Source organism: Capricornis sumatraensis, chromosome 7, assembly GCF_032405125.1.
Source record: "Capricornis sumatraensis isolate serow.1 chromosome 7, serow.2, whole genome shotgun sequence".
Lineage (NCBI taxonomy): Eukaryota > Metazoa > Chordata > Mammalia > Artiodactyla > Bovidae > Capricornis > Capricornis sumatraensis.
Window position 1 is genome coordinate 32065521 of NC_091075.1, and position 15359 is coordinate 32080879.

At 38.4% G+C, this 15359-nt stretch overlaps 1 protein-coding gene across 1 annotated transcript in view; it reads right to left on the reverse strand.

Annotated features, from left to right (window-relative positions):
- BMPR1B (bone morphogenetic protein receptor type 1B) overlaps positions 1–15359 on the reverse strand; it is a 104548-nt gene that overhangs the window by 24502 nt on the left and 64687 nt on the right. Inside the window, exons 3-6 of the mRNA XM_068975715.1 lie at positions 12840–12942; positions 12227–12329; positions 1804–1900; positions 340–478 (exon numbers count right to left, since the gene is read on the reverse strand). Of these exons, the coding sequence (XP_068831816.1) occupies positions 340–478; positions 1804–1900; positions 12227–12329; positions 12840–12942 (442 nt within the window). The remainder of the gene's footprint in view (positions 1–339; positions 479–1803; positions 1901–12226; positions 12330–12839; positions 12943–15359) is intronic.

Sequence of the window (15359 nt, forward strand, 5' to 3'; positions counted from 1 at the left end):
CAGATCCCAGTTGGTTGTAATACTTTTGCCTTCAAAAGCCAGGCCAAAGTGCTGTAACGTTATCCTTCCTGAAAACAGAGGGAAGATGGTCCCATGTCGAATGTTTTCTAATCTGCTCTTCATCAGAACGCAGAGGTCTGGATTGTAACCATACACTTACATTAAAGAACAATGACCTCACCCCCAATATGTCAAAATGTTATCAGGAAACCCTGCATCTGAGATCTGATGTCTGACTGCAGAGCGCGTTCCTTTGTCCACTGCCCTATCTGTTTCAGTAAAATGACACCCAGCAGTTACTGACATTTCCTTTACATTCAAGGTGTGTTTCTCTCATACCAGCAGAGGGAGGCCTGATCCACTCCCTGAGCTCTGCGACTGCTCAATTAAGTCTCTCAGGGATTCTCCAGGAGGAATGTAAGTTTCGTCCTGTTCTAACCCAATGCTGTACCGAGGTCTGGCTTCTTGTCTTTTATACCTGAAGGTGCACAAAGGAAGAAGACGTTAGACACTGGATTGCAATGACAGGGACAGAACACGCAGAACCACGCACGGCAGGTTTCATCTTGGCACGCAAATACGAGATTAGATGCTCAATATATATTACCCTTAGTTACGATTTCCAAAGCACAAAGTCATCATTAGTGTTCTAACCTATTTTTTAAACTAAACTTCAAATTTTCACACAGTCACAACCATCTCTAATTTTCTTCCTCTGTTTCTTTCGATTGCAAATATCCAAGCAGCCTACATTCCATTAATATTTTTATATAGCTCCAATAGTAGTAGTAGTAGTCGCTCAGTCGGGTCTGACTCTTTGCCACTCCATGGACTATAGCTCACCAGGCTCTTCTGCTCAAGGGATTCCCCAGGCAAACATACTGGAGTGGGTTGCCATTTCCTTCTCCAGGATAGTTCCAATATCCTTTCCCTAAAATCTTTTCTTACAAGGTCCTTAATTAGCTAAAGATGCAGATTTTTGGTTTACAGAAGACATCGTAACTTTCTCATAAAAGACAATGTATAAAGCAATAGTACAGATAAACTGAAAAGCTTTTGTCAATAATCATGTCTTCAGTTAGAAATGATGATATCTGAGTCAACTCTTACTTGTAGAACAGTAACCTAAATAAGTATTACAAAAGGGCAACGATAAGAACTTAAAGGTCCCTGATATTTCATAAACTAGAAAATGAGTTCTTAGGTGATTGAAAATAATTTGCAATGTTGTTGTTTACTTGCTAAGTCATGTCCGACTCTTTGAGACTCATGGACTGTAGCCTGCCTGTCTCCTCTGTCCATGGGATTCTCCAGGCAAGAATATTGATTATGGGTTGCCATTTCCTTCTCCAGGGGATCTTCCTGAGCCATGGATCAAATCTACATCTTAACTGAACATAGTCTATCTTAATAATTAATATATGTTATCTTTTATAATCATTCAATACTAAGGGAATACTGTTAGCTTACAAAATAAGGAATTACTAAAGTGATTCAAAGTCAACACAGTCATTTCTTGCTTTGAATCAAAGGTTAGTAGCAACTAGTTGCTGAATTTCCTAGCTACCATAACTTTCCTAGAGATGAAATTTTTCTGGGTAGTCTTGATATTTGAAGCAGAAACAAGATAGCTAACTATTAATAACTTCATTAGGACAAATGATTATCAATAACTGATATTGTCAGTGAAATCTAATATCTAATTAGGTCAAGGAAAGCTGTGATGAAAAATATCAGCTGGTAGAACAGTATGAGGATGATTTTATAAACTCAAAATTCTACATCCACTTGTTGGAAACTTACCTGAAGTAACAGAATAAAATGATGAGGACCAAGAGCAAACTACACACAGTCACAGATATAAGTAAAGCTTTGTGGTGTATAGGTCCGTCAACAAAATCTGAAATTAAATAGAAGTAAAGAGAGGCATAGTACAAGATTATTTTTACTTAAAAATTAGGAAGCAAATCTTTCCTCAAAGTGCTTGCTAACCTCCATGTGTAAGATGTGAGGTTCTTTTAATCTGCTTGTTGATAAGAAATAAATATATACTCTCAAAATTTGAGTAAATAAGCTTGAGTAACATGAAGCACTGTTCATCTAGGCACTCACTTCAAGAGTACGCATTTCTTCCTCTTTGGAAGGAACAAGTTGACACAGGATAAAAACACAGAATATAAATAAATGTAAATGGACTGATACCCTTAATTCCTCAAATATTGGCAAATAAATAGAATACATGGATGTGCAATACTTTAAACAAAGATGCTTTTCAAAAATACATAACTAATTTTTTCATAAATGGCATCAGTTTTTAAAAGGATGGATGTGTCTACTCAAAGAATTATGGTGTGATCTTTTTAAAGAACAAATTATTAAATAGTATTCACACTGTTTTAACTCCACTTCTTCACAAATAAGATTTACTTATAGCATGGTTTTTCAAAATTCCTAAAAATAAGAATGACTAGGAGGGCTTTATATAAATGCTGATTTACTGACTTCAACACCAGAGATTTTTATTCAAAGTATTTTATTTTTATTTTACAACCATCCCAGGTGATTTTATATGCAGTAGTCTCTGGAACATATGTTTTTTCTGAGAAAACTGACTGAAAGCCAGGTGCACTTACATAGTAACAGAATTAGCACTATTCTGATTAAGGGCACCATACATCCTTGGGAGAATCATTGCTGCTTCTTAACTTTAAAAGGTATCAAAGGTATCATGTATCATAATTTATTACTTTGGTTACCTACAAACAAGATGTTTTCTAACTGTGCTATGCACTTTTCATTGTACGGCTACCTGAACATTCTGGCTGGGGACCTCATCCCACTCAATGTTACTTTCTTTTTTCATTCAAAAGCATTATACATTCCCTGAAGAAAAACTGAATAGTACAAATTAACTGAAATAAATAAAATTGCCATCACCTCACTACTTAGGAAACTTAGTACTAACATTTTATTATATGTCTTTCCAGTCTCATTTCAACAAACAAAAAAATTTCGTGAGCAAAATAGTTCACAAAAACGCTTTATAAACCCACAGCTCTATTCTTCTCAACAGCTAAAACATGGAAGTAAACCGTGTCCGCTGACACACGAATGGATAAGCAAAATGTGGCGTATTACATAAGATGTAGTTCAGCCTTAAAAAGGAAGGCGTTCCTGACAGATGCTGCAACATGAATGAACCTCGAGGACATTAGGCTAAGTGAAATAAGCCAGTCATAAAAAGATGAACACTCCACTTATATGAGACACTTAGAGAAGTCAAAATCATAAAGGCAAAAAGAAGAATGGTGGCTGTCAAGGGTTAGGAGGGAAGAGAGTTGGGGAAAACTAAAGCTTAATGGGTAAGAGTTTCGGTTCTACAAGGTAAACAGCTATAGAAATGGGTGGTGGTGAAGGCTGCACACCATTATAAACATATTTAATATCAATGAACTGTATACCTAAGTGATTAAGATGGAAAACTTTCTGTTCTGTGTATTTCACCACATAAAAAACTGTGGGAAAATCATAATTACCTTGTAACTAGATTGTTTTCATTTATAACACTGTAGACATTTTCTAAAACAATAAATTTTTTTCTGCAACATGAGTTTCAAAGACTACATGGTATACATACAGACATATCCTAATTAGAAAGTCAGTCTTCTGATGATGTATATTTAGGAGATTGGGAAGATTTTGTTATAATACGTCTTTGCTGTGATACATAAAATTCTGTGATGAACATTCTTACACATACATCATTGCACATGTCAATGATTATTTTCCTAATCTAGATTCTAAAAAGTACAAGTGTTAGGTTGAAGGATATATATTTTAAGTTTTGTCATACACATTGTTAAAATATCCTTTTAAAAAGATTATAACAGTTTCTTTTTTTTTTACCAATGTGAACATACATCTTAATTATTTTGAAATAATTTCAGTCTTATAGAAAACCTGTAAGGGTAAAGGATTCCAACACTCCCTTTAGAGAGTTCCCATTCCAGTGAGAGAGTAACTAACAATGCAGGTGTATGAACGCCATGGAGTAAATAATGGCACTGGAAACAACTTAAAATCTATTTCCAGTTTTAAGGACAAGAAAGCAAAAGGCCTGATTTTGCAGAAAATCATAGAGATCCCTGGATACTTTATCAGAACTAGAAGAACTAATTACATAAGCACAACATATTATCAGTATACAAATATAGAAAGCCTCAGCGACTTTCGCTTTTCCACATAAATGCAGAATACTCTGCGCCATAAGAACAGTATATTTATTACTCATCTTAACAGATTTCTGATGAGAGCCATGAGACCACAAAGAATCTAAGGGATTTTTCCTTATCATCAAGTGCTGTATGTACACCCGTGGTGGATTCATGTCAAAATTTTTTTTAAATAAAAAAAGAAAAATAAATAAATAAATAAAAAAGGCTAGCATTATCTTCCCACTTTCCTTTTCTTGGCCCAATAACCCCAGCCCCTAGAGCCTTAGGAACTGCCTCCTGGTCTTCTGTCATGAATTTATTGCCTTATCAATAAACCTTTCGTTTCTGTTGGTCACGCCAGTCGTGTTTTAATCTGCCATTACCTGTGCTCAGAGCATTAACAATGTAAACATTCAAGTCACTGTTGAGTCTCAGAAGGCGAACATGACCAGATACCTATCGGGAAAAGAACAGAGCCCCTGGTTCTCTCCAGGGCCCAGGCTTCTACTTGGCTGTCACTTCAACTGCTCAGGGAAGTAGATCAGAGGACTCTCCAGGGAAGTCTGGTTCACTCTGAGAGGCAAAGAAGAATCACCAGTGGTTTCCTAACAAAATAGTATTGTCGTTACTTGTCTCCTCTCTGATAATTAACTGGTTTGCAGCTACTTAAAATGCCAGGACTGTTTTCATAAGGCTAGAATATGGCTCATAACTGCAAGAAGGAATAAAAAACTAAATCGCTAGAAAGAATCTTGGAAACACGTGCTGGAAGACATCCTTATGTGTGTTCTCAATGTTATAATCACAGATAAATTGGAGACATCTTTCTATTACTAGAGCAAAAAGTGCCTGATCTTGTCAGAGGGTTTTAGTGAACAGATAATACTGTAATCTATTTTCCTCATATATTGTATGCCATCTTATGGTAACATTTAGAAATGCATTCACTATAAGCACAAAGAAATAATATTCTAATTACTTCCCTGCAGAAAAAGTTTAGAATTTTATTTCCTGGTAACAAAGGAAGTTAAGACAGAATTTTTATATTCAGATTTAAAAAGACTAATGATTTCTAAATTCCTTCCATATGCCTCCAATATAAAGTTAACCAGAATTTCCAGAAAAGTTAAAAGCTGCGCATTTCAAGAAATGTTGAGGCTACTCCTTGTCAAGGAATTCAGCTCAGGCTCACATACTGGTTTATACTACCGCAAGTATAATACATGTGTCAGAAGGAGAATTCTGCAACTCAACTTTGCATTCTATCATATATTCAACCTATCTATGTTGTAGAGAATAAGGGAGTTGTTTCACTGGTTAAATACCAGTTACTCTATTGAGTTTAATTTGTAATTGATAATACCAAGCTAAGTAACAGCATTTTAAAACAAATCTATACAGTGCTCAAAATATTTTTTTAGTTGAATAAGAAATCAGAAGGTAAAGTTGAGCTTAGGAAATCCTGTATTATAATGTTACTTAACCTACGTTGGAAGTTACCCTATTTCAAAACAAACAAAAAGGTGTTTCTGACACATTTTCTATGAAGTATATATGCAGTATACATAATTCCCATATTTAAACACACAAAAACCCACACCTATTCCAAAAAATTTTATGAACTTTGGTTTTGTAAAACCTAAATTAGAGGATCCCATTTAATAAAAGAAAGCGTCTATTCACTTTAACACCAGTCTTCCACTCCTTTAAGCGCTCATTTGAAAAAATATTTAAACGAAAATAAGTAACTTGAGAGGAGAAAAGAAACCTCACCAAATTCTCCTGCCTATACATCATTTCAAGAGAACATTTTACTCACAATATCTTGGTCAGACCATGTAATGCTGAGAGTGTAGGTATACATCATTTTTCCAGGGCCCCTTCATCACTAATTCTGCAGGCAGGAAGCCAGAAACCAGGGCACTACGACTTCTCCCGACAAGCCTGTCCATCAAAAAAGACATCTCTCCCTTCTCTTAGCACCAACTGCAGTGTTACTGGGCTTCTCAAATCAAACTTCATCATTTATGATGAAGGTGCTGCATTTGATCTAATTACTTGTTATAATTCTTCCTTCAGGAGAAAGAATATCATCCGAGGGTATTATGTGTTGCTGGTGCTGAAATAAAATAAGCAAAGGAAAAGGAAAACTAATATTCATAAAAGAATTTCTGCGGCTTTCTGGTCACCCTTCATCATCTTTTTCGTGAAATAGAAGATGACAAATAAAATTTCAAGGTTCTAAATATACATTGATAAATATTTATTGGACGCGATTTTGTATCTCTAATATCCTGCTAAGCAAACGCATCCAAGTTGGGGTGGGGGGGGGGAGGTGAAAAAACTGGATAGATAGAAAAGGTTTTCTTGCTTATTTTTTAATCAGCAAACTTACTTGTAGGTATGTATAATTAAAGAGACTTAGGTGAAGTTTTATTATAGATCTGAGAAGTACTAAGTGTAGGAGTGCCTGCATGCCTACATGCTAAATTGTTTCAGTCATATCTGACTCTTTGTGACCCCATGGACTGTAACCTGCCAGGCTCCTCTATTCATGGAATCTCCAGGCAAGAATACTAGAGTGGGTTGCCATTTCCTTCCCAGGGGATCTTCCCCACCCAGGGATCAAACCCACATCTCCAGCACGCATCTTCTGCATTGCAAGCAGATTTTTTACTGCTGAGGCACTGGGAAAGCCCAGTACTTACATGGAATTCAATAAATGATAAATTATAGGGAAGAGGAGAAAGGAGGAAGGAAGAGAGAGTGGTGTGTTCAAGAGACAGAGGGAGCAACCCTCTAGCACTATATTCTAGAACAAGGAAGTGAGTGAAAGTCGGTCAGTCATGTCCAACTCTTTGAGGCCCCATAGACTTACAGTCCATGGCATTCTCCTTGCCAGAATACTGGAGTGGGTAGCCTTTCCCTTCTCCAGGGGATCTTCCCAACCCAAGGATGGAACCCGGTCTCCCACAGTGCAGGCAGATTCTTTACCAGCTGAGCCACCAGGGAAGCCCATTCTAGAATAAGTTGCTAACTGCGCAAAGCAAACATAATAAACAGAAGGCATTGAAGTAATCATATTGTTTACTGATTATTTTGTGATATGGCTAACCAACCACTACTTACTTAGAGCTTTCCAAGTCTTAGATACATAAAAGCTTTTTTTCCGACAATGTCATTCAGGGTTTTGTTTTCCTTTTCTTTTTTATAGAAGATTCAGGGTGATGTGGTCCAAGGCCCACTTCCCATCTCCAGTACTCACTCAAGCTGTGTAACCTTCACATGGTACTTGACCTCACTGCTCCTCAGCTGCATGTCTGTGAAATGGGGACAATGACAACAGTGCCTTCCCCACTGAGCTGTTATGAGGATTAAATTAGTATATGTAAAGTAATTAGAAAACTACTTGGACAGCAAGAAGATTAAACCAGTCAATCTTAAGGGAAATCAACCCTGAATGCTCTTTGGAAGGACTGATGCTAAAGCTGAAACTCCAGTGTTTTGGTCATCTGATGTGAACAGTCTAGTCATTGGAAAAGTCCCTGATGCTGGGGAAAATTGAGTGCAGAAGGAAAAGAGGGCATCAGAGGATAAGATGGCTAGAAGGCATCACCGATGAAAGGGACATGAACTTGGGTGAACTTTAGAAAATGGTAAGGGACAGGGAGGCCTGGCTTTCCACAGTCTGTTGGACTGCAAAGAGTCAGACATGACTGGATGACTCAACAACAACAACTTAGAAAAGGGCCACGGTAAGTAAGCACTCCATTCATCTTAGCAAATGTGATTATCATGGTTATGATGATAATTTCCACTGCCCTCACCTACAAAACTGGCCTGGGCCCTGAGCTCTGGCTCCCTTCAACTGTACCTCTTCCCAATGACCAGTGGGTTTGCAAAACTCCAGTGAAGTGTCCATCCAGAATTTGTCCTATCCCACTCTCCACTTAAAACACTGGCCATTACCCCAAAGTCTGAAGTTCTACCTAAAGGGCCTGTGTCTGGGGACTGTACAGCTCCCTGTCTTCTTGAAGGTGGACTGAAAAACTGGTGTACTTACCCTAACCTTTGACAAAGAGGTGGCAGAGGTTGGCTGGGACAAGACATGTGGGCAGAGCATAAACCAGAGGGCCAGGTGTTTGCCCAGCATTAAGCTTCTGATTGCTGAGGCATCCATTTCAAAGCATCTATCTCGGATAAACATATTACCAGCTGTATGACACAACTACTAGCAAAACAACCAGTAAGAAAGCAGGTGCCCCTGCCCACGAAGCTCCTGGATAACTGACCACCTTAATAACTCCACTTTTCCTTCCCCGTACCCGCATCCCCACTCTTACGTTTTAAATTTGCCAATATTTTTGTAACCGTGTAGGGTGACAAATGTTAGCTAGACTTATTGTGGTAATGATTTTGCAATACATACAAGTATCAAGTCATTATGTTGTACACCTGAAACTAATATAATGTTATATGTCAAGTATAACTCAGTCATTTAAGCTAATTAATCAATTTGCCAATAAAGGGTGAACCTATGAAATCCTAGGCACCCTACTTTTGACCCCAATAAAAGTAGAAGCCCAGGTCCCCACCCCAAATGCCTGTGACCCTGCTGTGTGGCCCTCAGGTGTGCTGTGTAACCTCTAGTTTCTGCAAATAATACATCTTTTCTCCCAGATTTCTCTGACAGTGGTTGCTGAGGTGAATTTTATATAATGAGAACCACATGGGCCAGTCTAGTCACAACATTGGGTCCAGTTGAAGAAATGTCTATGGGGGCTGCCAGAGTGGTATGGACCCAGGTAAGTGCTTCAAGCATTCCGAACCAACAGTATCACTACCACAGACACAAACAGGTGTCCAGCTACATGTGTGAGAGGCTCCTCCCAGTGCAGGAATCCCCATCACTCCCCCTCCCACACTGCAGTGAATAAATCAAGCATTCTAAATGCAAAGTTGGTGTTCTTCACCATTATAAAAATATACTTGTTAAATTCAGTTAATAGAAAGTATTTTATTTACCAGTCTGCTATATTGGATTATGAGTTTTAAATAATTAGGTAAATGGTATGCGATCTTCCATTATACTATTGCCCCAGCTCCACAAAAGTTAGGGTTGGTCCTAAGTATTACAACAGCAGCTAAAGTTAAAAATATCAAAATAAGATGGTCCCATGTCTCTTTAACACCCCTGTTCTTTATTTTAGGTTTTATACCAAAACATACATACACATGTCTCCAATACAACTATAGTGTAGACATATATACATGAGGCTGCAATGCAAATGTTTCTGACCAAGGCATTACTGATATTCAGTAAACATATATAGCACACTTCCTGTAAAAATGCTGCCCGTGTATATATGGTAGAGGCAAAAAAAAACAAAAAACAACAAAAAACAGCAGTTCTATGGTATATTCATGTAGACATGACCAGTGCTCTCAGACCACAGTCTTCAGTGACTTTTACTGAACCCCAAAATGACTGCACCAAAAATGGTGAGGTGGATTCTACGCAGACCTCACCCAAGCACTACCTAGGATCTTCGGAGTTCAAAACAGTAACTTTTAAAGTCACTAAACTCCACACCTTCAAACCTATCACCTTGTATAATTCTCACATAATCCACCAGCCACATCAGCATCCACTTTCCTGAACAAAGGACTTGCCTTCCCAGTACTACTGCTCTTCTTTCCAAAACCTTTTCACTCAGTTCTCTAGAACACTCAACCTCCTCAGAGAATCCTCGTCTGTCTGCCAGGTCCTAACTGGAATCTGGTTCCACCTACAGGACAGTATGTGAACTGCAGCCCTTTCAGCATTTAAGTCAGCTTTCCTAATCTCTACTGTTGGGATTTTCTCCTTGAGGGAAGTGATTCTAGAACATCTATCTTCATTTCTTGCACTCTTTACCCACCTCCCAGCCCTAAGCCCAACACATCAGCTCCTGTATCAGTGTGATTCAAACTGCTGTCTATAGATCGCCTACTTTTTGCAACTGATTCATAAGGAAATAACCACAAAACAAAATAAACATTTAGAATTTTATAGCAGTTTGAAATCAGTGGACTTCTCTTTGAACAAGGTGTTGTCAAATACACACATTGAGACACAGTGGTGCCAGCCATATCCACACATAGGTCTTTTTCTACCAAACGTGTTGCCCAAACTTTAATGTGCACATAAATCACTTGGGAAATCTCATTAAAAATGCAGGTTTAGTAGTCTGGAGTGAGGCCTGAGCCTCTGCATTTCTAATGAGTTTCAAGTGATGCTGGTGCTGCTGATCCAAAGGCCCACTTTGAACAGCGAGGCACCAAACAACTGAATTAGACTTTTCGCAACCAGCTATGCTGTTTCACATAACTGCATTTTTCAAATCTTTCTCAAATATTACACACATTAGATTGCCTGTTTAGAGTCACTGCTATTCACAGGCTGTGCAACCTTGGGAAAGTTAATTAACCTCTCAGTGCTGCCAAAGCCTTATATTTAAATGGGGATTAACAATCCTAAATACCCTATAGGATTGTTGTGAAGCTCAAATGGTTTAATTAATGTCACAGTTACTAGCATAATTCTTGGCTTATGTTAGCCATTTTCATTTTTAAATTGTTTATTTCTGCCTTACCCACGTAGCAAACTTCTGTTCATCCTTAAAATTTGCTCAAGTATCACATCTATGCAGCTATTTTGACATCCTCCTACTCCAAAATGAGCCACTCTTTCATGTCTACTGAGATTTTTCTGAGTATATTTCCATGTTTCTCTCTCACAATCTAGTGTGCTAGTCTTGAAAGCAAGAATTTTCCTCATCCATTTCTGAATCCCTAACACCTAGCATGCTGAATGGCAAAATTAAAAAAAAAAAAAAAACTGCCTGTGACTTTTTGATGTGAATTATTATGAATGAATCTTACAGAGCTAGGCTATAGGAACAAATGTTATAAAATACCATCAGAACCCAATAAGGTCATTGTATTTTGTAGGGAAGATATTCTCTTAAGAAATAAAAATCAATGATGATAAATTATCTTAAGCTACTTTTTTAAGACTTAGGACTCTATGACAATTACAAATCATTTATTTTGTGGTGAGACCAAGAGAAAAAGGAAACATGGGAGCTGTTTTTAACCAAGAGTCACTGGGGATGCAGTGTGTGTCTTTTTTTAATGAGCAACACTAAATGTATAAGTCTTAGAACTAAACTTTTTAGGTATTTTCTCCATTTTATCAATATATATGAATTGACTAAAAGGTTACTCTAGCATAAATAAATGAGCAACACTAAATGTATAAGTTTTAGAACTAAACTTTCTAGGTATTTTCTCCATTTTATCAATATATATGAATTGACTAAAAGGTTACTCTAGCATAAATAAAAGGAAATGCCATGAAGCAAATAATCTGAATTAACCCTTCATAAAAAGGTCTCCAGCCTCTGGGATCTAATGTCTGATGATCTAAGGTGGAGAGAATGTAATAATAATAGAAATAAAGTGCACAATAAATGCAATGCACTTGAATTATCCTGAAACCACCTCCCCTGCGCAGCATGCAAAAAAAAATTATCTTCCAAAAAACCAGTCCCTGGTATCAAAAAGGCTGGGGATGCAGCTTTATAAGGTCCTTATTTTTAAAACAAATGTAGACAAATCGCAGTCTTTGAATGAAGCACAACTTCTGAATAACATTTAGGGGTAAACAAAAAACACTTTCTCCCTCCTCTATCCTCTTAAAACCCACTCCAAGCTCTAGTACTAGTTTTCTGAGGGAAGTAAGAACAGGGTAAGGAAGTAAATCTTAAGAGTGAAGTCACATGTGACTGTTTTCCCAGTAACTCCCTGTTTTCACCTCTGAATGTCAGTTTCACTGTCATCTTGTCTCGGCCCTCTGGGCCAGGAGCGAGAAAACGGTACAGGCAGATACATTTGGAAAAGAGAATGATTCAAGTGCTTATCCTCTTCATGCCTAAAGCTCTTCCGCCTGTGAGCCTTCCTCTCCTTACCTCTGTTTTTCAGTGGAGGAAGTGTGGGATGTAGATCTTTATTACATTCATTCCGTTCTGTGCAGCATTCAATGGATCTTCTCTGATGAGGAATGGGAGTGTCCTGAAATTGAAACCTGACAGCTATTAATAGGTTTACCCCAAATTTCAAAGCCATATCACCTAAAACTAGCAAATTAACACTCTTTACAGAACTGATTTAAAATTCTAATAATTCTATTCAGACATGGTAAAATGCTATATTAGGTAATGTCTTTCAAATCATCATGTATATTCTTACTGCAGCTTTGCACTTCCACAAAATTACTATTTGCAATAACCAGTATGCAGAGTGTAAACTCAGGAAGAAGGCTTGGCTTAATGCAATTAACCAAATCGGAATTTGAGCAAGATGATCTAATGAGCCCCTAAGCCAAAAGTTAACAACAAAAATAAAATGACTACTTGATTTCAAAATGAAAGAACTGACTCAATGCAAATTTTCTAATTAATGTCCAAAATACTGAAAACAAGCTAGTAAAAAAAAAAATTCTGTTTTATCTTGCTTGAAACTTGGCTGTTTGCAATCTTGCCAATAAAAGGTTACAAAGTGAAACCAAGGTATCTTCCTTACCCGACACTGAAAATCTGAGCCTTCTAGTCCTAGACATCCAGAAGTGACCACAGGCATCCCAGAGTCATCTTCTTCTATCATCGTGAAACAATATCCATCTGTGCTAAAGATCAAACAGGCAAAGTAAGTGTGTGTGTGTGTGTGTGTGTGTGTGTGTGTGTGCGCGCGCGCGCACGCGCGCGCACATGAGAGAGAGAGAGAGCATGTCCAGGGTAAAAGGAAATGAAGATGTTTATCACTTGTTTGGGGGTTCCCTGGTGGATCAGTGGTAAAGAATTCACCTGCCAATGTAGGAGACTCGGGTTCCAATCCCTGAGTCAGAAAGACCTCCTGGAGAAGGAAATGGCAACCCATTCCAGTATTCTTGCCTGGGAAATCCCAAGGACAGAGGAGCCTCATGAGCTACAGTCCACGGGGTCACAAAGAGTCAGACACAATTGAACAACTGAATAACAACAATCATTTGTTAAATTACAAACAAAAAAGTAAAAGATCATATAATAAGTTATTATCGGATTAAAGAATCCCCAAACTGCCTTTAAGTTGATTTATCATTAACTATTTACTCATATATCCTCTGTCTAGAAACTCATGAGAAAGGATCCAACATTTCCATCAGTTCAGTTCAGTTCAGTAGCTCAGTCGTGTCCGACTCTTTGTGACCCTATGATTCGCAGCACGCCAGGCCTCCCTGTCCATCACCATCTCCCGGAGTTCACTCAGACTCACATCCATCGAGTCCGTGATGCCATCCAGCCATCTCACCCTCTGTCGTCCCCTTCTCCTCCTGCCCCCAATCCCTCCCAGCATCAGAGTCTTTTCCAATGAGTCAACTCTTCGCATGAGGTGGCCAAAGTACTGGAGTTTCAGCTTTAGCATCATTCCTTCCAAAGAAATCCTAGGGTTGATCTCCTTCAGAATGGACTGGTTGGATCTCCTTGCAGTCCAAGGGACTCTCAAGAGTCTTCTCAACACCACAGTTCAAAAGCATCAATTCTTTCGCACTCAGCCTTCTTCACAGTCCAACTCTCACATCCATACATAACCACAGGAAAAACCATAGCCTTTAATAGCATGTATACTACATACTAAACACTCATTCTGGTCCTTCACAGCTATCACCTTCAGAAATCCACTCCAAGAGGAAGGTAGTTATATGCTTACTTTCTATATGAAGAAACTGAGGTTCAAAGATCTTGAGTAATTTCTCAAAGGCCATACAGCTAGTGAGAGGTGCAACAGGGGTTTGAACCCATGCAGGTGAGTGTTTATTCTGGTTCTACTTGCTCTGAGCTAGTGAAGTGAATTTATCTCTTCCTAGATCAGTCCTGGGTGTTCTTTGAAAGGAATGATGCTAAAGCTGAAATTCCAGTACTTTGACCACCTCATGCAAAGAGCTGACTCACTGGAAAAGACTCTGATGCTGGGAGGGATTGCAGGCAGGAGGAGAAGGGGACGACAGAGGGTGAGATGGCTGGATGGCATCACTGACTCGATGGATGTGAGTTTGAGTGAACTCCGGGAATTGGTATGGACAGGGAGGCCTGGCGTGCTGCAGTTCATGGGGTCACAAAGAGTCAGACACGACTGAACTGAACTGAACTGAAGGCATACAGGGGGCTTACAGACAAAGGAGAAGTAGGGATTGGGGTCAGCATAGCCTCAGTGAGGCGACTAAGACTGTGCCACGCAGTGCTAAGCTCTGCTTTCAGGATGGCATATGAAAACATCGGGCTTTGTGGCAACAAGTCCAGTTTTAATTTGGGTGTGGGGTAAGGATGGACAACAGAAAGAAGGGCTTTAATAGATTATGAAAGCCAAAGAAACAATACTTTTAATTTCTCTCTGGTTTTCTACACTGAAAAGAACTTTCACTTAGAATCTCATTTAATCCTCTCATCAATAATGACAAGTAATATTTCTATTTCACAAATAGGTAAACTAAGGTTATGAGAGTCTAACAAACTTGTACAAGGTCACAAAACAAACAGATATAGAATCATGTGTAGCATCAAGGACTTCTTGCTTCATTTTCATAGCTTTTCCAAAGTCCCTCCAGGGATTAAAAATGAAAAACAAGGACTATTATATATAGAACAATTTTTAAACAGACATTACTTCACAAGTTTGGGTGATGAATGCAAACAGACTCCCAATATAAGTCATAAACCACTACTGCATGTGCTAAGAAATAAGCTACTGAACTACATCTCCATCTTTCTCATGATAGAAAGATGTATATCCATGGTCAGCGCCCAACACAGATGTGATTACATGACCTAAAAGGTCAGAGGAAGAAAGCTCTGAGCATGATTTGTGTGTTAGTGGCGACAGCATTCTGCCATACACCGGCACTTCAGTTATCATCAAAACCCTTAGAATTGTTTACCTGGTTTATAAGCCTCAAGCGATCCAAAATGCCTGTTTACAAGAACAAGCAAGGCAAAATTCAGACATAATGAATGGCAAGGAATGGCTAATGATAAATCATTTTGTTAGACCAAGGTCAAATGCATGAAT